General features: G+C 46.2%; 1 protein-coding gene across 5 annotated transcripts in view; it reads left to right on the forward strand.

Annotated features, from left to right (window-relative positions):
• The window catches only part of LOC119443163 (disintegrin and metalloproteinase domain-containing protein 11-like), a 123,063-nt gene that overhangs the window by 60,702 nt on the left and 38,623 nt on the right, over positions 1-23,738 (forward strand). For all 5 annotated transcript variants that reach the window (XR_007465769.1, XM_037708327.2, XM_037708328.2 and 2 more), the window contains 5 exons: positions 10,082-10,162; positions 10,243-10,357; positions 16,942-17,170; positions 18,326-18,404; positions 20,083-20,178. Coding sequence is in view for 4 of the 5 variants with exons in the window: in XM_037708327.2 (XP_037564255.1) it covers positions 10,082-10,162; positions 10,243-10,357; positions 16,942-17,170; positions 18,326-18,404; positions 20,083-20,178 (600 nt within the window). In the remaining variant the exon portion in view is untranslated. The remainder of the gene's footprint in view (positions 1-10,081; positions 10,163-10,242; positions 10,358-16,941; positions 17,171-18,325; positions 18,405-20,082; positions 20,179-23,738) is intronic.

Consider the following 23,738-nt stretch of genomic DNA (forward strand, 5'->3'; position numbering starts at 1 on the left):
TATAAAAGCCATTTCTTCTACCGCTTCCACGGCAGACAATAGTTAGGCAGATTCCTCGTTGGCGCTCCATAATTCTCCTCGCTCGTGTATGGTATGTTGCAGAAGTCGCGGGGTGCTTTTCTTGTCGCGACGATAGATTGGGAGTGTAGGTCTCATGTAGGACACGCAGGCTTTGGCGAGCCCCAACACAAGGGCCAGCCCGGGTTTTAGCTGTGGTGTTCCCGTTGCCCCTTTGGTGTCCTGGAGGCGCCGACAATACGAAATGATGAAATGTTATTACAACTTGTAAATAAAAGCTATTAAAGAAATATTATCATCGCCTAGGCACCAACCTGTGACTCAGCCCTACCGCGCCCGTGTGAGGAGAATTACGGAACGCCAACGAGGAATTTACCGAAGGTTGCAGATGACATGCCAAGTTGCGTAAAATGATCACTTTTGATGACGGTACGTGGGTCAAAGAATGAACATACCGCTCGAAATAATGCGATAATGAGCGCCACCACGCCGACAAACGTACGCAGACGAGGTGGATCTGGACGAAAATAGCAGTGGCGGCTGCGGCGGTAGCAAAACAAATGTGAACAACTTGGACAGGCGCGGAAAAACTTTTCCGGCCGCTTTGGCCTTTCTGCCCGCTTGCCGCTTCCCAAGTATGGACGTAGGCTTACTCTGCGTGCGAAACGTCTTTTGTTTGCGATTGCGCCCCCACGGAAGGCTGGTAATTACTGTTGTGTTGTTGAATCTCAAACCAGCAATTACGGAAAGCTGCTAGTTGCTGTTTTGTTGTGGAATCCCAAACCAGCAATGTACACACGAAGGGGTTGATGACAGCAGTGAAATTCCACCGACTCGCAACATAATGCACGAAACAGACAGCCGACAAGCATGAATTACTGCTGTGCGCAGTACAGCGTAAGTAAACTTTTGTTGCAGGCGCTGACAGTTCTCGTCAGAGTTCACGCGTCCTGAGAAATTTATTATGCGCAGTTTGTGCACTATGCACTGAACAAGACCGGAGTTCATTCCTGCATCACTAGTACACCAATCAGTCGAGATTCTGTGAGGTACAAGGCGGCTTCCTCTTTGCACTGGCGTAAGTGAAGCAGAAATGAGTTGCACGCGCTACTTAAAATGCGTACACATGCCATATCTATGCTGTGCGGTGAAATATTCTGTACAATTCTGAATCTGTTGACGTAAAGGCAAATGACGGCTGCACGCTCGCACACAGCGGAAGACACAGTGGCCCATGCACTTGCCGCAGGAAATGCAACCCTTTCGTATGAGGGAGCAGGGCGACGAAAGCTACGAAAAAAAAAAGCCTTACGCGTTTTTGCGCGTATTTAAGTTTTCTAGCGCAAAGACGCAGCGAACAAGCTATTGCTATGGGAGTAGGTATAGCCTGGTCACACGTGCATTTTCACGCGAATAGCCGTCCTTGACTTGTGAAACGCACTTCGCCCCGACGAGGACGACGCCATCTACGCTTAACGGAAATTAACAAATAATGATGTCCTCTCCGATCGCACGGGTCGTCTCAATGATGCGTTTTCGAAGACTGGTCCATTCAGTGGCGCGATGAGAGAGCGTTGCTCCAAACGCCCACTGTACCTGTCGTACTTACTGTATTTACTGCGCTTACTTTACTTTTTACTCAATTTCTTCACAAGCACACGCGAGGGGGGGGGGTCCCATGTCTTTGATATACATGTATACAGTCTGCTTAAACTACCGATATTTATTATCGATCACGTGACGTAGAGGAAAGCAGAAGCTTGCCCCCCCCCCCCCCCCTAGTCGGGCCGGTGAACCCCCCCCCCCGAAAAAAATTTCTGGCTAGCACAGCAAAGAAAGCGAGAGGCTTGCACAACTCGAGCGTGAGAATAGGATTATGAGAGACACGATAGCTAGTCTCATGGCTGAGATAGCGGAAATTAAGAAGGTAGGAGGTACACAACCTGCCGCGAAAGATAGGCAGACGCCACAGCCGGCGGATACACCTATGGCTGAGGAATGCGAGACGGAGAGGCCCGCCAAAAAGAGGGCCATAGTTAGAGAGCAAGACACGCCTACGGGTAGGGCTAAATCGGAAATTCGCGAGATGCTCTCTTCCCTTAGCGAGAGCATGAAGCAGCTAAGCGAGACGGTCTCGCACATTCAGGGCAGTATGTTGGCCATGGAGGAGAGATACAACCAGCGATTTTGCAAGATTGAGGCGTTCTTAGAGAATGTGGTAGCTCCAACCGTGGGGCCGAGGGCGCTGTCACTCCCGTCGACGGCTTCGGCGGCACAGAACGTGAGTGTTCCTCACAGGACCAATTCAGCAACGCAGCTGCAACAGCCACAGGATGGCTGTGCAAACTAATTCATTCAGAATATGGCAGTGGAACTGCAGGGGGTTTCTGCACAAAAGGGCCCCCTTGCAGCAATTTATTCGCTCGCACTCGGAAAAGCCTCACGTAGTACTCCTGCAGGAAACACTAACTAACAGCATCGTGCTGCCCGGCTACCGGTCTGTCGCAAAACACGACGAAGGAAGAGGAGTGGGTGTACTGATCAGCAAAAAGCTTACCCACGTCGTTCATGACCTCAGGCTGGCGTCGAGCAAGGTCGAACACGTCATGGTAGAAATCATTCCCGGCCCGGCGAACAGAGAGAGCATCTTTGTTTTGAATGTGTACAGCAGTCCCAGGGATCTGAGGCAACGCTTCAGAGCCCTTGTCTCCAAAGCTGCACATCTCGCCAGAGGCGCTCCCCTGGTCGTGGCGGGTGACTTCAACGCTCCGTATCATACGTGGGGCTACCCGTATGACACCCGTAAAGGGGAGGACCTATGGAGAGAGGCAATAAATCTGGACCTGATGTTGGTCACGGACCCTGCCTTCCCAACCAGGTGCGGTACGTCATCCAGCCGGGACACGACTCCGGACCTCACTTTCGTCAGGGGAGTGGCAGAGGTGAACTGGACAAACCTTAACATGGACTTTGGCAGCGACCACTACGTCTTGGCCACCGTCCTTCGGATCGAGCAGAACAGACAACGCAAGTTCCGATTCACCGACTGGGACAAGTTCCGCAAGCTGAGAGAGGAGCGGACCGGGGAAGAGAGGCCCGACCTGGAGCGATGGATTGCAGAGATTCGTGAGGACATTGAGGGCGCGACCAAAGAGGTTAGCACAGACCTCCCGGTACAGAAGATGGACAGCAGGCTGGCGCACCTACTCGAGGCCAAGCAGTCCCTTCTGGCCAGATGGAAGGGTCAGCGGCTCAATCGAAGGCTCCGCAAGAAGATTGCCGAGGTCAACAGAAGCATCGAAGAGCACTGCAAAGTCCTTTCCAGACAGCAATGGGATGAAGTTTGCAACTCGACTGACGGCCAGATGCGGAGCGGGGGGTCCTGGAACCTCCTAAAGCATCTGCTGGACGAGACCAACACCAAGTCGAACCAGCGGAGCACGCTGGGAAGAGCGCTGCACGGGGCCAGGCAAGAATCCTCGGACGAGGAGGTTATGGAAAGGTTGATCGCGAAGTACTTGCCGGTAGCCTCCGGTCCGGCGTCCCCCATCCCAGAATATGGGGACGTCGCGAAACCGGAGCTGGATGCGGAGTTTGGTGTCGAGGACGTTTGGCGGGCCCTGCACGATTTAAACGGCAGGTCGGCCCCGGGTCCGGATAGAGTTACAAACAAGGCACTGAGGAACTTGGACGACAAGTCGGTGGAGTACCTGACGGACGTTATCAACAAGATGTGGAACGACGGAAAAGTACCGGAGATGTGGAGGAGGGCTGCCACCATTCTCATCCCCAAACCGGGCAAGCCCCCTAGTCTCGATAACCTCCGACCGATTTCACTCACTTCGTGCGTGGGCAAGGTCGCCGAACATGCTATCTTAAACAGGGTCTCGCGATACTTGGAAGACCGGGATATTTACCCACACAATATGATAGGCTTCAGGGCAGGACTGTCAACACAGGATGCCATGAAGCTCATCAAATATCAAGTCATTGACCGTAACACGAGGGACACGAGAGCCATACTTGGATTAGACCTGGAGAAGGCCTTTGACAGCGTCTTGCATTCCTTTGTCTTGAGCCAGATATCTAGCCTCGGGTTGGGCAAGCACTTCCACGACTACACACGATCATTCCTTGCGGACAGAGAAGCCACTCTCAGGGCGGGAGACCTCGTTTCGGACTCGGTTAGGCTGGGTTTCAGAGGGACGCCACAGGGGTCTGTCATATCCCTGACCCTGTTTAACCTAACCATGATCGGTCTGTCGAGGAGACTCTCCGAAGTCGAGGGTATCAACCACACAATATATGCAGACGACATCACCATTTGGTGTACCGGAGGCAGTGATGGACGGGTGGAGGCTGCGTTGCAGGAAGCCATCGAGATAACGGAGGAATATCTTAAGCCGACCGGCCTTCAGTGTTCCCCTCGGAAATCAGAACTGCTCATTTACAGGCCCAGGCGAAGGGGGCCCAAACCGAAGAGTTGGAAGCCTGTAGAGGACGTCGACATCACTCTACGGACAAGTGAGGACAGTGTCATCCCCAGGGTGGACTCCCTCCGGGTCCTAGGTATCAAACGGCTCCAATAACCTGACGGTGTCAAAACTAGCCAAGAAAACGGATAATGCCATCAGACTCATATGGAGAGTTGCCAACCGGCAGCAGAGTCTTGGAGAGGACAATCTTGTGAGACTGGTGCACGCCTTTGTAATGTGTCATTTTACCTACGTGGCGGCCATGCACAATTGGCAAAGGTCGGAGAGGGACAAGCTCAACACGTTGATCAGGAAGACTATCAAGAGGGCCCTCGGCCTGCCCATGTACACAAGCTCGGAGAAACTGATGTGTCTCGGCATGCACAACACGCTGAAAGAGATCGCAGAAGCGCAGGAGAGGGCGCAGTACGCCAGGTTGTCCACCACCCAAGCGGGTAGGAGCATCCTGCGGGAGCTGGGGGTTCCGCCGGCGGAAATCGAGTCCCGCTTCTGCGGTCTCCCTCTAAAACAGCGGGAACGCATTGTCGTGGCTCCAATTCCACGCAACGTTCATCCCGAACACAACGTAGGTCGGAGACGAGCTAGGGCCAAGGCTCTCCTGGGCAAAGCTCGGGAAGAGGCTCCGGATTGCTGTTTTGTTGATGCTGCCCGGTACCCAGACGGGACGGCGTTCGTAGCGGTGGGCATCGATCACGATGGGAAAATCACGAACTGTGCGACTGTTCGAACGAAGTCGGCCGAGGTGGCGGAGCAGGTGGCCATAGCCCTGACCCTGCTGGACGACAAAAGGACCACGATCTACAGCGACTCGCGGACGGCTGTACGAGCTTTCGCCAAGGGCACCGTTTCGGAGCAGGTCGTGCGCATTCTACGGGGCAAGGACATCAAGTCGCACACGATCATCTGGTTCCCTGCACACATGGGGCAGATCAAGGGCGCCCCGCCCAACCTCAACGAGTCGGCCCACAGAGCTGCGCGAGGAGTCGTTGACCGCGTAGCTACCGGGTGGCGCGACGCTGAGGTTATGGACAATCGGGACCCTCCCTCCTCATATAACGAACTTACGAAACATTTTTACATGGGACGGAGACGATATCCTCCGCCACATAGGAAACTAAACAGACCACAGGCGTTGACACTCAGATTACTCCAGGTCGGGGCATACCCTAACCCCGCACTGTTACACAGAATATACCCAGATATACAATCGGCCAATGCTTGCGAGCTATGCTCAGACCTAGCTGACTTGGAACATATGCTCTGGCGGTGCCCCGCGTTACACGACGGCGACGATGTCGCGTCGACCAAATGGGAGGCTGTCCTAAGCAGCCCCGATCTTGAAGCACAGCTATGGGCTGTCCATCGGGCCCGCGACGCAGCAGAGAGGCTCGGCCTTTCTGTGCCGACGTGGGAGCGGCCCGCTATGTGCTGACGTGCGTTCCGACGGACAATAATAAAGTTTTACCATACCATACCATACGCCCCTGCAGAGATTGTTTGCGTATTTGCGCGCAGTCTGTCTTTGCAATTCCTGATGTTCATGATAAAACATGTCCCAAGACAAATCCAATTAAGTCCATCTGCAACACAAGACGTCAGTCGCCTTGTTTTATTGACAACCTCAAACAATACAGGAGCAATACATATTGTGGTTTATGCGTCTTTGGTTTAACACAGCACTAATGACATGCAACTAAACAAATAAAAAATTTGCTGTTAACGTAAAGAAACCAAATTGAACCTTCACTCATTAAAGAAAAGTAGGTAATAGAAAGCGCTAGGATATACTAGTTTTTAAACTTGTTCGCATCTTGAGAACTGGTAAAAAAAATGTGGTTGATCCCTCTTATATAGGAATCGGTATAGAACACGAAAGTGAAACGTGTCTTCACAGAAGTAGTGTAATGTTTATTGCACATTGATATATAATGTCTATTGGTGTTTTGTGGCTAAAGCGCCCTTAGGCGTTGATGCACCCACGCTGACGCCTGGTGGCACGTCTCCTCCATCACGACTACCAACGTCGATGACCATGAGCAACCGTCGTGCATATGGAAGCTGCACTACGCTGCACACGCTAGCACAACGCGAAAGACGAAGCACGTAACTGACACACTAATACAACGCGCAAGACAAAGCACGTAACTGAATCGTCACCGAGTCAAATCAGCGCGTACAGCGCGTCGTAATTGCAGCCTCCGCGATCAACTTCAGAAACATTTTCAGAGCTAATTGCGGAGGCCACGCTCCGCTGTGCTGAGTACGGTGAACGCCACTACCAACGCCACCTAGGTGGCGTTGTTAGTGCTTCTTGATGCCAGCGTCCCTTCGAATGCTGGCATCGAGGCGTCGTAGTGCTGAGACAGCCGAAGCGTTCACTGTCGGTGCGCGTTAGTGTCATAATGCAGTACTTCTCTTTTCTGCTCGTAGGCGGCGGCACCGCCCCGAGCAAGAGCGCGGGTACACGGAGGAGTGTTAGATATATAAGGCGCGTCTGTGTAGCTCTCTGCAAATGCGTTTGTGGCGCAATGGGTTAAACGCTCGGCGATCTATCGTCGCGGACCGAGAGGTCGTGGGTTCGATTTCCAAATTTTGCATGTTTGTGGAACTTTTTCTTCTGGTTTCTTTCTTTGTATTATGTTCTATGACGTATTTCCGTGACGGAAATACGTCAGTGAAGTCTTGGTGGACCCCGGCATAAAACACTTTCGTGTTAAAATGAGGCAGACGGTTGCTGATATTTCTTGCAGCTTGTAGAAAACCTATAAAGGAACCACAAAAGTGACACCTTAATAAGCAATCACTAAAAGATCCAAGTAAGAGTGACTGTTGATCACACAATGTGGCATAGTTGGAATATTTTCGGCAGTAGCTGGTTACATTCTGGATGATAGTACAATTAACTGTGCAACACCTCTTATTTTTCTGAGTGCTAGCACACATCATATTTAAGTGCAAGAACCCATTTCTTGCAACAGTATTCCAAATTAAAAGGTATTCCTGTCTAATGCCTTTGCAACAATGATAATGGCACACTTGTTGCAGCACAGTAATCGCAAGTTGATGTGCATGACGAAAACCGCTGTGACATTATACTTAATTGTAGCAATAATGGTTGGGGTCATTTCCGAGGTTCACACGATATACTACCAGCTCCTCCACTCAAGTAATCAAATTGGTGCGATGTGAATAGCTGAGCCGGAGACACTGTTTTCAATAACAGCGCTGTTTTTGACACAACAACTTTAAAACGGGACGGAGCACACATCACACAGAGCCCGACATGGGAGACATCGCTCACGGAACAATGATGCTGTCTGGTGTGAGGCTATCTTGTCTTCCCTTCTTCTCACACACATTGGAAGCCATGGAAAAACGCTAACATAATTGAGGCAGCTGTCATCGCACCAATGGCATCGGCACAAGAGCAGGTTTACGAATCCAAGATTCATGGTCGTCCTTGTCGTGAGAGCACAGTATCAATGCCAGAATGCCATGCACGATGAAGGCGAGGGGTCCTAGTCGTGGCACCACTACGGTAACATAAATAAATTCAAAAGCTTAGAGAGGAGGCAGCAAGGGCATTGCGAGGGAGATGAGTTGTTACAACCTGTTCAAGGGTGGTGCTGGTCATTTTCGCTGCCACAGAAGCTCTGCCTTCATCTCATTATTGCCTCCAATGCTTTGACGAAGGAGCATCCTCATTACGCTCCGCTGTGTGTAGCAGAGTGCTGGTGCCATCGCTCCGCTGTAGGCTTAGTAAGCCATTGCCAGCTGGTGCGCTACAACCGTCTCCACACTTATAGGTTTAAAAAAATGCTTATCTAAAGTGATGATTCATTCTGCTCTGTTATTCTGCATGCCATTTGAACCTGTTACTACACAATGCATGGTCTAAAAATTCGAAAAAAGTCAATTTTTTTTTTATTGCCAATCAAAGCATATTAAAAAAGATCACACGTACGAGGTCTGTTATAAAGGTATCCGACCTTTGGCCGAAGAAAAAAAGCTGGTATAACTGGAGCATTGTAAACCTAATCACCCTCAAAGTAGTCTCCTTGGGACTCCACACACTTCTCCCAGCAGTGCTGCCATTGTTGGAAGCATTCCAAGAAGGCCTCTTTCGGAATGGAGTTTAGCTCAGCTGTCGTTGCAGCCACACTGTCCTCACTTGTCTGAAATCGCACTCCTTTCAATGGCCTCTTGATTTTGGGAAACAGCCAGAAGTCACAGGGGACCATTTCGGGAGAGTAAGGAGCCTGTTGAACTACAGGAGTCTGGTTTTTTGACAAAAAAGTCTGAATCAAGTGCGAGGAATGTGCAGGAGCATTGTCGTGATGGATGCGCCAATTTCCTGTTGACCACAACTCCGGTCTCTTGCGCCGCACAGCATCACGTAGGCGATGGAGGACATCTCTGTAGTACTCTTTGGTGATTGTTTGACCCTGTGGTGCGTACTCGTGGTGTACCACACCGCGGAGTCAAAGAAAGCAGTCAACATCACTTGGCGGACCTTTCTTGGTCTTGGTGACTTAGAATGCTTCCACTGTGACGACTGGGATTCGGTTTGCGGGTCATACCCGTGCACCCAAGACTCGTCACCAGTGATTATGGTGTTCATGAAGTCGGGGTCACTATTTGTGGAATCCAGCATGTCCTGTGAGAGTTCAACACGAAATTGCTTTTTCCTACCGTGAGCAGCTTCGGCACGAATTTCGCCACAACTCTCTTCATAGTCACTTCTTCGGTCATAATGGAATGTGCAGAAAAAGTGCTGATGCCCACCTTTTCCGCAATTTCTCGGATAGTCACACGACGGTCCCGCATCACCACAGCGTTCACTTCGGCAAATGACCTGGTCATTTCGGCTTGTTGATGGCCGACTGGAACGTGGCTCGCTCTCCACCGATGTGCGGCCATCTTTAATCCGGTTGTACCACTCCCTAATCTGTGTGCTGCTCATAGCATCGTCACCGAAAGCCGTCTGAATCTTCCGAATGGTTTCCACTTGGCTGTCGCCCAGTTTCTGGCAAAATTTGGTGCAGTAGCGCTGCTCCAGTCGCTCCGCCATTTTCCTTGCAATAAAAAAACCGACGAGAGCACTGTGCACTACCTCACTTAGACACTGCGTCCCAGCGTCTGACGCTATCGGCAGGCAGGAAAAAATTCGCGCATGCGCACGAAGGTTCAAGGTCAGCTGATGCAAGTGCACTTGTTTCATATCCATCAGGTGTTGAGAAAAAAAAATAAGGTCGGATACTTTTCTAACAGACCTCGTACATGGTGCTGTCAGGTTGAGTACTGTGCTTCAGTGCTGTAACATTACCTTTGTTCTGTCCTTGCATTATCTCATTCTGGTACTGCTAGAGCACGGTCATGACTTGCCACCTTGTCTAAATGTGCATACTGATACATCTGTGCTACAGGCTTGAAAAAATTGCCACAGGTAATGTGCATATTTGATAGCACAGAACACATTTACAGTCAAACTTCACATAAGTAATCATACCTGCATTTTGTGAGTCCTTGTGGCGATGAAAAAAGGAGCTCTGCTGTGTGTCCTGCAGTTGCGTGCTGCTGGCCAGCTGTGCCGCATCCCTGAGTCCGAGTGCGACATTCCTGAGTTCTGTGACGGCCGTTCTGGGGAGGTGAGTGGTGTCTGGCAAGGCTTTCAAACTATGGAGTGCTGGCAGAGGGAATGAATGTGTGTGTGCACATGTGTGTGCAGTGTCCACCCAACATCTACAAGAAGGCCGGCCAGGACTGCAAGAAAGGCAGCGGTTTCTGTTACCGGGGCAAGTGTCATACATCTGATGAACAGTGCGAGTTCATCTGGGGCTTTGGTGAGCTTATTTTGCCTAAATTTATGCGTACACCACAACAAGGGTTTAGATCATGCTCACTCCTTTATATGCATCTAGATAGTTGTAAATAATAACAATAATTTCAATGATGATGAGGGTGATGATGATCTGTATTTATATACGAAAAAACAAAGGGGCAATTTACGGACTAGCCAGAGCTAGAAATTGGCTTGTAGGGTGACTTCCGACAGAGGACACCTGTTATTGATACATACAAGAAACTAATTAACATAGATTTGCCTATAATACCTCATCACTTTTCCAGAGCATGTGTCTTGAGAGAAACTCAATAAATATAGTCGGGCAGTAATGCTGCCTTACAGTAGCCTTACCATAGTGCATGCAAATTCAGGGAACCATGTAAAGTGGGATGTGTTTTAAGGATACAGATTTATTATGTGCTTTGAATTCTCTGATTATTATTCAAAAAATATCTTAAAAGCAATTCATTTGAATAGGGTGTCAAAAGAAGGTAAGCTAAAGACTGGCTTTTGGACTCATCCTTGCACATTGTGCAAATAACAGATCTGCCAGTATCCGAAAGTACACAATTTGTTCTATTTTTTCATGTGACAAAACTAGTGAAGAAACAGCACTGTACCTTAAAAATGCACTATAAGCTAGGGCATTGGCTACGGTGCATTAAGGTAAAGCGTGTGCTATTTCTTCAATTGGTCTGTCACATGTAACAGTGGCTTTCTGTTTCAAGTGTCTCAACTAACATGCACCAAGTTTTTAAAGAAAGTGAAGCATTCTGTGTGGAGGATGCTAACTGCATGAATGGTTAGCAGCTACCTGAAGAAGCCTTCAGTATTTTTTGTTCTTCCTAATGATTAGCTTAAAACGTTTTCACTCATAAATTTATGACTAAGATGTCAATACAAGGTTATAGAACACTTTTGAAAGCATGCCCTTCACCAGGTTTGGGCATTGCAAAGAGACAATTGTGCAGTGTGCAGAATCCGCGGTGGCATTCGTGTCTGCAAAGTATCAAATGGATGCATCGCGTGAGAACAGTCTGTGCACCCTTCCTCTTTAAGGAGCCCCACTGGCTTCAGTAAATCATTCAATACAGAATACTGTCATTTGAAGTGCATCGTGAAGCACTTCAAAAAAAAGAAAGCAGGGCTCGTGTCATAAACGTAATGCAGTCCCTCGCTCTGGCACAGGAGAAGGCAGGGAAGGAATAATGTCACTTGCAGACACTAGCTGAGGCCAAGGGGCGTCTGTGTCTCCAATGGAGCTTGCCTCCTGACAGCATGGCGATGCAACATTTAACTTTCTCCTGTCTCTTTTAATGTTGAACCAATTTGAAAAATTGTTGTGGTAAAACGCTCCTTAGAGCCTCGCAACTTCTAGTGTATAATCAAAAATTCCCATGGGGTCTGATGAGGAACCCTTTATTGTTTGCACTGTGCTATCTTCGGCGTAGATCATATTTATGCTTTTAAAAGAAAGCCCACAAACTATACATTAGGCATCTCAAAATTACGTATGTTTTCTCGTGCAAATTTTACTTTATTGCCATGTCTCATGGATGTTGATTTAATGTTAAGTGGCAAAGTAAAAAAAAAATTATTCTTGTTTTAAAACTACATATCAGAAGCAGTTAACTAAATTTTGTATTCACTTTTGTAATCATTTCAATTTTTTGGAATGAATAGGAAGAAAGACGCTTAGATTCAATGGGCTTAATAAATGCTACCATTGGACGGCATGCATGCAACCAATATGAGCATTTTGTCAGCACAACTAATTGTGCAGTATTCGTGGCCAAGTTGGATGAGCAAGGTGACGGGGTTAGAAATTTTACATTATTTGCACATTTATTGTGATAAACAAGATATGTAAGTACAGCAGGTCATTTGCAACACAATCATGCATGTAGAGCAGGTTGCTCGGTTCAAATGCTGGTTGGTTAATAGGTCAGCTGATGATTATATATCGCTGAGCTGTAACTGACTGACTGTAACTGAATTACAATTGTACTAAATTCAAGTGAGCTGGCCATAATGTACATGAACCTGCATTTTTATGCTAACAACTATAAAAAAAAAAAAGATTTTGCACTTATTGTTGTTTTGTTTATACTCAAATTTGGCAAAAAGATTAGATTCCTTTTTTTGTTCGCAACATTTGAGCCGTGACTTGGGACTATTACATACCTGGTTTGTCCACTGTGTTATATGCACCTTAAACTCGGAGAATAGCAGAAAAGTTCTGCGGAATTCCACTAGGTGGAGGAAAGTTCATGAAAGGAAAAATTGACATCCACCCATATGTAGCACAAAGCTACAAAGGAAACTCCAACAGGTTTCTCAAAGAAAGCGTCATAGTTGAAGAAAAATTCGTCCTGGTCCAGGATTTGAACCCGGGACCAACGCCTATCCGGGGCAGTTGCTCTATCGTCTGCGCTAACCAGGAGGCTAGCAGATTGCAGCGTGAGGCCAAACTAATTGACAACTCGAAGCACAAGCACATTGAATACATCAAATTAGTTTGGCAGAATTCTGCTAGGTGAAGGAACGTTCCTGAAAGAAAAAATTTATAAAAGTTTAGCTCAGATGGTAGAGTGACCGCCCCGGATAGGCGTTGGTCCCGGGTTCGAATCCTGGACCAGGACAAATTTTTCTTCAACTACGACGCTTTCTTTCTGACAAACCTGTGGGGGTTTCCTTTGTAGCTTGTGCTACATATGGGTGGATGTCAATTTTTATTTCATGAACTCAGAGAAGTGAGCTGCTGCGTAGGTATGGACTGGCTTCGACACATGTCAGCAATTAAAGCAGTATGGTGGCCCTGGCAGGATAGCCCTGCTGGCTCAACAGTCGATGCGAGAATTTCATTTTATCAACTTGCTTTGATTTATTGCATGATTGAGGCAAAGCAACTCAGTCCATAAAGCCACTCTGCCACCATCAATGTTAGCTTCTTCTTTAATAGACAGGCTGTAAAACCAGTCTACAGCAGCTCACTTATAGAGATTTCACACTTTACTGTGAACGCTCATTTGTTTGTCTCGATTTGGTTCAGGCCCAGCACAGCATAACATTTATAAAAATCTATTTAAGCAGCTACACCTGGGATCTAAGCAACCATCTTGCATATACAAGCCAAGCATTGTAACTACTGTGATAGTCTTTTTGCGCAAGTGAGTGGATAATGATTGTGTTGGGTGCTGACATATTGGCGGGCAGTTTTTGTCACGTTCGTTTTGTACACAGTAGTACCACAGCACCAATCGAGACATGGTGCCTGCAACATTGTGCAGCACATGCTTCCTGCGAGGTTCACAAATGTGTGAGCCAGATTGTTCCGAAGAAGTGGCATTCTTTCACAGTTTCTCAGGAGCGACTGAGGGTTCTTCTCAATATAACATGAGATTCTCTCAACATACTGAGTAGTTGAAGGCTCATAAATGCTAAATTGAATTAACGGAATCGAAGGATCACTGGAGTTCTTTGTTTCAAGAAAAACCAGGTATGTGTTTATACTGCTCGTTTTATTGAACAATGCTTCCCAGTAAAAAAAAAATGTCATTAGGCCCGATTGAAAAAGTACCAATTGCCACCAATGGTTTTCAACCAATTGGAATTTTACCACCAGTTAGAGTGCACCAATTACATCCAATTAGTAAACATGTTGAAGCTAACTGATCAACCAGTTGAACACATATGGTCATCCAATTGAAGCTAACGGGTTCCCATTTGGTCATTCAATCGAAGCTACATGGTGCCCAACAGGTCAACCAGCTGAAGTAGACTGGTAACCAGTTGAACACATACGTCATCCAATTGAAGCTAATTGGTGCCCAACTGGTCAACCAGCTGAAGTAGACTGGTATCCAACTGGTTAATCAGTCGAACAAATGTGCATGGTCATCCACTTAAAGCTAACTGGTGCCCAACAGGTCTACCAGTTTGAACGCACATGGTCATCCATTTGGAGCCAACTGGTCGTCCAAGTGAAGCTAAATGGTGCCCAACTGGTCAACCAGTTGAAGTAAACTGGTATCCAACATTTTAACCAGTTGAACACACATGGTCATCCAACTGAAGCTAACTGGTGCTTAATGTGTAATGTGTGCCTAAGTGCACATGCATGAAATAAAAACCATACAAAGGAGGTACTTGTTGCTTACAATAATTTATGACATTTAAAAATATTATTGTGATGGAGCACCGAGTAGGTGGAAAGTATGGCATTGTTTATGAAGACTTTTTACAGATGGCATAGAAGTGGTCACGATGGAAGGATACTAGGGATTGCACACAATGTCCCGGTGACATTCTTCCTCAGGAGGAAATGGCTCGTAACCTCCCAGCTGGCAGAGTGGCACAGGCTAATTACACAAGGAGGTGGCAGAAAAGTAACATTGTTGACATTGTTCACAACAGCTTCAGTGGTGAGAATGACTAAAAGCAGCAACTTTTGCAACCTCTTTGTTGCATGCGGTGTACATAAAAAAATTACAACTGTCCTGAATTAAAGTTTATACATTTTAGATTGCTACAGAAGGTAACCATCAGAACCAAAGAACAGAAACAAAATTTAATGTGCAGTACACTGAACAAACAATGGCTTAAGAGTACAGTATTAGAGATGCATCAAAACGACTGTTCTAAACACAAATTACTGGTATGAAAGGCTCCCATACTAACAATGCTTTTTAAAATGTGGCTCTTTCCACGAGCACAGAAAAGATAATAATAATAAAAGGAAACTGGTCAGCATACAAATACTTCACTGTCGTAGTAGGACTGTTAAAAATACTGTACAGAACAGAAAGCAGAATAAATACTGACTAGATGGTGTAGGTAACGCATTTAGCAGCCGAAAGACGAAGCTGCTGATCATTTTCTGTGAAGCCGAGTGTCTGAGCGATGAAGCTGTAAACACCTGCTCCCACCTAAGGCTCAACAGTAAAGTCGGAAGTATGTAATAAATAAATAAATTACCATTGAAACAAGAGATCATGAATCAGTATGACTGTGTAACACTGATATGCCTGCCTAACTGTGCTGTAATTTTACCCATTTTAATAAATGTACCGTGGTCGGATGCCACAGACTTGTTTTAAATGTTTGGTGCTCTTGTTTTATGCACACAGTATTAAAATTTATGATTGTGCTGGTGTGCTTTCACTAATCCTGAGAAAAGCTATTATCAACTCCCTGCATGCTTGCGTGGCTGCCATCAGTGGCATAAATTTCTTCTACATTCATCACGAGATGAGTCCTCTTCTAGCAAACTCACTTGGGTTTGCACTAAAAAAATTCTAAATGTTCTAAACATTGAATAGTCAGTTCTTGAACTTGACCTTTCATTTACTAGAATCGGTGAGCTCATGTTTATTGGAGTGAGCATTGATATGTCTACACAATATATCCAAGAAAAAAATGATAAAATTACACAAGTTAGTATAAAGTTTAATTGTTGTAGCATTATGCCTACTTTCATCTATAGGCATTTCGCTCTGCAGGATACAGAAGCTAAAGCTTCTGTAGCTTACACATAAACCTGTAAGCTAGCTGAATTTTACACTGCACTGTATTTAATCTGATTATTAGCTCGCAATGCCCCAGCCAGCTGTCCAAATTCTTTGAGATAGCATGCGCCCTATAACAAATGCCAAAAAAATCAAGCAAAACTCCTAAGGAATCCAAACGGCTTAATACTGCAGCTCTTGAAGTACCCTAGCAAGGGTTTAAATTCAGAATGTGCATGCTTGGCTCAATTGACCGGAAAGTTATGAAGTCAAGAACTAATTAGACGATTCAATGGGTCTAGAATTCTAACCTGAGCTAGAGGCACTTTTGATCAAGGCTGCCATTTTAGTAAGAAGCATTACAGCCAGAATTTCAATTGGAAGAGCAATGTTCCAGTGGGTCTTCTCCTATTGGAGATGTACAACCAAGTGGACTAACAAGCATTTGAACTGTGAGACCAAATGGAAAATGGTGGACTAATTGGAATGACCAATTGGAACTGTGATGTCCAATTGGTTTTTCCAATTCAAGTGCAGCATTTCAGTTGGTTTCCAATTCATTCCATTTGGGTCCAAATACTGCTGGTATCTCCACTGACTCAAATTCAAGTGTTACCCTGATTCTATTGGAAATTATCTTGGTTAATATTTTATACAATACTGAAAGCAAGCTAATGGGTCTATAATATTTCAATTCTCTAATGTCTCCCTTTTTATGTATTAGTATAACGTTGGCATTCTTCCAGTTCTCTGATACACTAGAAGTTGTGAGGCATTGTGTATAAAGGGCCGCAAGCTTTTCAAGCATGATATCTCCTCTGTCTTTTATTAAGTCAACTGTTACTTATGAGGTTACATATGTGTTACATATGAAGGTCCAAATTTATTCGTCTCATAGTGTGCAGCAACATGTGTTTGCCCTGCTGCCTTGAGAAATGGGCACTATTGCTTGCATCCCTTAGGGACAGAGTGTGGCACCACAGGTCTAGCCGTAAGTCACACTTCATTGTTGGTGCAAGGTGTAAAACCGCCTGAGTGGAATTGTAAATGCAGCCAAACTATTTGAAATTTGCAGGCGCACGACGCTCGGATGAGAAGTGCTTTGGCGAGTTCAACGTGCAGGGCAGCATGAGTGGCAACTGTGGTCCGGATGGGCGGGGTGGCTACATCAAGTGCAGCCGTGAGCACATGATGTGCGGCACACTGCAGTGCCAGCGAGGTGCTCGTGCCCCAATTGTCCTTGGCATGGAGAAGCTCTACACCCGCACCATCATCTCCATAGAGGGCTCAGAGTTTGAGTGCAAGTGCGTGCTGAGCTCAGGGTGGCATTTCTGCTTGCACTGCTTTATTATGATGGTAGCGCAAAGGAGGAAGCAACACAGAGAAAATGAACTCACAGTTTATTGCATTTCGAGAAGGCTCATTTTGCAGACAAGCAGTCAACACCAATTATTAGCATTTGTGATAGCTAAGGTAATTTAGGCTTGAAATGAGAAAGCATTTCCTCTTATGGGATGACATCCCACATTATTAGAATCACTGTATATACAGCCGAACATTGTTGTAACAAAGTCACATTCAACGTGAAAATACCTTTGTTTTATCTAATATTCGTTATAGGCATGTATTTGTTACATGCTGATATTGGTGAGAAACATTCTAGATTTACTTCATTATATTTGAGCTCATTTTCGTGTGCATTTTGCGCCAAGAGTTAATTTTGGAACAGTGGTTAGATGGTAAAAAACAGCCACCAGAAAAATACAAGCAATGTACGTGTGTCAATATTGAGGTTTTACTGTATATGTAGAAGTTATTCATTGACCTCAAGCCTTTATTTTTTGTTAGTCCTTTTTGCATATTAGCTGACAGGACACTTGCTTCTGTTAATATTGCTGCAATAAAGTCCTTGTATAAGCTTTCTTCTTTTTTAAAGCTAAGAATCAAAAACCTTAGAAGTGCTGCTAATGCATCCTATTTGTCGGCGCTGGAATACCAGCTTGAAGCTGCTTCTGTCCACCATGTTCTTCCTACGAAGTGCCAGTCAGGCTTACATGTTTCAGCTACAGATCACCAAAAATGGTGGCGAGATTGAACACAAATCATGCATTATGCTGACCACCGCTAGCACAAAAATTGGCCCTCTGTCTTCGCAGCACAATGCTGTGCTTCTTTTGGTCTATCTTGTTAACTTTTTCTTGCTCTGCATTATCTATCATGATGTAGAAATGGCTGTGGGCTACTTGAAGTTGTGTACTCCGCGCATGCTAGTTGGGAAGAACATGGCGGATGACACTGGCTGCAAGGGGGAGGAGGAATATGACACTACTTGGTAAAGAAAGGTAGTATACGCAAGGACTTTATGCTGCACAACACACATCTTGGAAGCACATTCAGCACAAAATGTCAGTTTTTCACAAATATGTTTTAGCCCTCTTATGTGGCCTTTGTCTTCACAGGGTGTCCACAGGGTCCCTCTCTGGAGACATTCCAGACATTGGCATTGTTTGGGATGGAACCAAATGCGGGCCTTCCAAGGTAACTTTGGCACTTTCATTTTCTGTATTGCACCTTGTCTCCTGCCCTGCCTCTAAATTTGTTGAGGTCTGTACCATCTCTCAAAATTTTTGTTTGTAGAAGAATGTTTTGAGAAGCAATGTGCTGAGCTCATTATTTAAACATTGTGTCACTTCTGCCCCTGCATGCTGAGAGACATGGAGCGATGCTGGCTGTAGTCTTTTTGTGACTCAGGTGTGGTGGTTTTCTTCACATGATATGGTGTACAAAAACATGAGCAATATGCTGAGATGGGTATGGTATATATGGTCAATGTAACATCACTTTGTGGAAGACATGGTTCAAGCAAGCAAGATGGGTATTGTGCGGCAATTATGTCTTTCATGACACCTGTCTCTTGTGATTGATTCCTTTGTATGTGTTTTCATGTGCACCCTTTTAGTGGCAATTATGTGTTACAGATGGAATCCCGAATCAGGATGAATTTTTCTTCAACTGTGAAGCTTTCTTTCCAAAAAGCCGCTGTGGGTTTCCTTTGTAGCTTTGTGCTACAGTCGGGTGGATGACACCCTTTCATGAACTTTCCTCCACCTTGTAGGCTTCCGCAAAACTGATTTGTCATATTCATTGTCGCAATGCTTCGAGTTGTTGAAGCCACCTGATTAACTACTAGCCGCCTGGTTAGCTCAGATTGTACAGTGACCATACCACTAAGGTCTTGGTCCTGGGTTCGACTCCCGGACCAGGACAAATTTTTCGTTAACTGCAAGCTTTCTTTCTAACAAACCCATATGGGCTTCCATTGCAGGTTCATTCTACAGTTGAGTGGCTGAAAAACTTTCCTTTTCATAGATGGGTACCTGCTAGGCATTTTGTTAATGTCAGCTTCAAACCTTTGATACCATGGTGTATGAACAAGCACCCTGTATTTTAAACCTTCCATTTAGAAAGGACAGTTGAATGCAGTATGCAAAGAAAAATTGGCGACATATCTATCCTTTGGACATGACTGGCAACGATAATGCTATTAATAGCAATCTTTCTTATAATGAGTGTGTAATGATATGATTTAGTATATGTTATGAGGATGATTGTATCGTTATGCCCCGTGCCATCCTTGAATCATGTAACCTTATGGGCACATCAGGAGACACACAAAGTGGCAATCCTGCTGCCAACCACAATGCTGAAGGATACCATAACATCTTGTAAGCACTGCACCGCACTTGGTAGCATCCTGGCTGCAACATTGTTGCAATGGCTATCCACTGCACTCGACGTCTGTGGGGATGGGGCGCTATTATTGTATTCAAGACTATGTCTTGAATACAATAATAATACAATACAATACAATACAATACAATAAATAAAATAAATGTCACCTTGGCACATCCATCGTGGGGATTGGCCAGGAATGGGCACATACCAATATGCAGTGCTTAAGTTGTTTGTTTGGGCACATCCCCAGGGGCCAAAGTTTTCTACTAGGCCAGACAGCAGCAAGTTTTCTGTTTGGGCACATATAATGAGTGGGCCGAACTAGTAGATAACTTGGCTCACTGAGTATGCGAAAGAGGTTTAATACATACTGGGGGCCAAGTTCTTAAAAGAATGCTAATCACATACTATCAGTTGATGCTGTAAATTTTGTTTTTCATGCACACGCCTGCTTATCTTTGTTGGTCTCCTCTGTGTGCAGATCTGTGTGAACAAGTCATGCCTTCCAGTTGAGCACTTCAGGGAGCTGGGAGTCTGCCCTAGCAACAACCTGGCACTCGCCTGCTCAGGCCATGGCGTGAGTGTACAGAAAGATTGGGAGCACGGGTGGCACCGTCTACTTTTCTCAAAAGTTAGCTTGCCTGAAAATTGTGAGACTGGCAACTGCTGGGAATTGTAAAGGGAATCTGAATGACATAAGTTTGTCTGCACTTCTTGTTTTTTTCCAACTGTTGCACTTGTGCTGTATACTTGTTGATGCAACTCTCCTGTAACATCTATGTTATGTATCGGAGTTACACCAAAAGTGTACACTGTTGCAAAGCTAGGGAGTTGTACAAACAAACCATGAATCTCCAGAGGAAGCCTATGGTATATCTAGGGCTCCGTGTTTTCGGTTTTATCCAAAAAAATCCGATAAACATTCGCCGGTAAAATTTTTGACAATTCGGATTTATCCAATAAACTCCGATTTGCTTGGCCATAGGTATGACCATCAAGTAGCTGAGAACCGTATGTCCGTCGCGGAGGTTCTCTTTTTATGAAGCTCTAGAAGATATTTTGGACTACTGGCGCACCATTTTGTCTTTCTTGAGAAGTGACGAAGCCAAGGGGACGAAGTGTGAGAAGCTCAGGAGTCTTGTTTCATCACCTGAAGCTGTGCACGACTTGCTCGTTAAGATGAGGTTTCTGAAGACCAATGCATGTGCCGTGATCTCAATCATTAAGGAACTTGAGGCAGAGAGTACCCTGATACACCAAGTTTATCCCATACTGGGGGTTCATTTGCACGCACTCATCAGTCAATGGCGGGATCCAACCGAGGTCTTCGCATCAGATGTCACAAGTATGTTGGACCTCCTTGACGAGAATCAACGCTTAACGACTGTCGCAGACTTTAACGGATACTACGCTGATGTCGCCGAAAACTGGAGACAGACATCTGAGAGGAACCTGTGCGATCAACTCCAGTACACCAAAGAATCGTTTTGGTACTGTGTTCAAATTGTGAACCCAAATGTGAAGCATGAGCTTCCCTGCGCGTTCGAAACCTATGCGCCTATTTTTCAATTAGTGCTTCTTGAAACTGACGACTTGAGCCAGCTCCTGAGTGATTTGGCGAACTATCAGTGCTATGAAATACGCAACATTGTTAAACCCCTGTCGTTTTGGAGACTTCACAATGTCGAGTGGCCAGTGCTTTCTCGCTGCGCGCTGCGTCTTCTGGCGCTTCCTGTTTCTAGCGCTAACGTTGAAAGGGCGTTTTCAAAGCTGAGAGTCGTCAATAGAAAGGAGCGTGCTTCGATCACTGACAGCAATCTCGCAAAATATGCTTGCGTGTTTTACAGTAAGCTTTAAGCTAAGGTATTGTTATACGCAAAATTAAAGGTGTTCTGTGTTCAAGTATTTCGCTTGTGCGTATACATTTTTGTCCATTCAAACGTTCTAGGAAAAATTAAATGTGCTTCGTGTGTTTTGATATTTTAGTAATCAGATATGAATTGATCTAAGATTTTCGGGTTTTGAGAATAATGCAAAACTCCGAATTTCGGAGAATTCGGGATTTACGGGAAATAAACTCCGATAAACGCCAAATTTCCGCCAGAAATATAAACTCCGATAAACACCCGCCGATTTTCAAGAAAAATAAACACCGAAAACACGGAGCCCTAGGTATATCTGACAAGGACAATGTGGACTTTCATAAGATACCTTGCCATATGTGCAACAGTCGTGGCGCGCAAGCACACAGCGAAATTGCCCACATCGGCCAATGCTCACTCTCTGATAACGGCAAAAAAACGAAACTTCAGGGAGTGGGCTAAGCTCCGGCGACGCGCGGAAACCTTGAGAGTGAGGAAGGTGGCAGGGAAGCGGATTTGGCCTTGGCAACTCCGCCGCTTCGGTGGCAGTGGCTTCGGTGGCTCCCCTCGCCCTCCTTCTCAACTCCCTCGTAGCTCCCTCACCTTTGACTGTCTCCATGCGCGCCTGCCGCCGTGCCGGCGCCAGCTTTACCCGCTCGCTGAAGTTTCGCTTTCTGCCGTTATCGGGGAGGGAGCGTTGGCCGTACTGGGCCTCCGCCGCTGCTTCCCTCTGCACCAGCCGCAGCGTTCCAAGGTCAACACGTGACCAGAAAATAGAGGAAGCAGAAAGAAGGGTTCACTGCCATTTTCTTCGCTAGGCTGTGACGTCGGGACGTACATTGTACTACATATGCACGTGCTCCGGTGCGACGCAGAAATGGCGACTATACCATTTGAGAGAAGGTGAAATTTCCACCACTTTTGTTTTTTTGTTTTCTTTTTCTTCGCGCGCCGTGTTGAGGCATGCGTTGAGGGGTCTCTCCTAAGCTTTTGCTCTATGGCGGGGTTGGAGCAATGCTGGGCGGAGGCGCCACCGTGATTGGGCACGCTGCTGAGAACATTGTCGGAGTGCGGTATGTTCGAATTAACCATCGCCAATGCTTGCGCGTTCGAATTACCGGCATTGGAATACACATATGGGACCACAGCGTCCGGAAGTTTGAATTAAGCGTGTTCGAATTAACGAGATTCGACTGTATAATGTTTTATACACATGAATGGGATTAAAATTCATCAACTTCTGTGAGCATTTATTTAATGTTGTTATTTGGTTTCTGTGCATAAGGCAAGGTTAAAGGGACACTAAACCCAAATAAAAAGTCAAGCTAAAGTGATAAAGTGATGCTCTAGAACGTCTGAAGTGTCAATATAATCGCAAACAGTGCTTTAGTAATCGAGAAATTGAAGTAAATGCAGGACACAACAAGAGACACCCCAGGGACATTGCAGGTACTTATCCGATGACGAAGGCACTCCTCAAAAACATTATGTCACTAGTACTCAACCACTCGGATTAAAAAGATAATTTCATTGGATTATAAGACGGAGGAAAATGCTACTTCTCTACTTCTATTAGATTTGTAGAAAAAAAAGAAACCTTTTGGCCTTACCCTTGATAGCGACACGGGTGGTGTAAAGGTTTCGTTTTCGCTCGACTATGCGCCCGCGCGCTTTCGAGTTTCAGTAGTTCCGTTATCGTGTAGTGCTGCGCAGTTGTTACTGGCTCCCTAAACTCGCACTTGAAATTGCAAGCAGAAGAGAATGCCACGTCCATGTGATGTCGCGGGATGCCCGAACGGTCCGCACGACGGCACATTTAGCTTCGTCGCCCGACGTCGCATGGCTGGAGTCCTCGCTGCTTTAGCGCTCGGAAGAGCCAGTGTGTCGAGACCGCCGTCGTAGTACACCGCCGGCAGGGTTTGGCAGTGCGAGCCCTCAGCTGTATGTCACGCCCAATTGGAGCTTAAATCACTTAAATGGAGCCCAGCATCGCGAGCCAATGTGTCGTTGTCAGTGTCGACGATCGGCACGCTTTTCCCTCCGCTTTCGTGCTGCCGTCGGCTCTGTCTTGGCTCTGTTTCTGGCCACGCGTCTGCGTTTTCCACAAAAAAGCCGTAGCGCCATCTGTGGGCGGCGTTTTACTCACCGGCGGCACAACGTCACTATGAGACCGTGACGTCACTACTGCTCGCTCGGGAGGAGGGGGGGGGGCGATTTGAATGGTGCTAGGGCTACGCCGACGCTTTAGACGCAATTTTCTCATAAAATAAGTCTT

Source organism: Dermacentor silvarum, chromosome 2 (assembly GCF_013339745.2).
Source record: "Dermacentor silvarum isolate Dsil-2018 chromosome 2, BIME_Dsil_1.4, whole genome shotgun sequence".
Lineage (NCBI taxonomy): Eukaryota > Metazoa > Arthropoda > Arachnida > Ixodida > Ixodidae > Dermacentor > Dermacentor silvarum.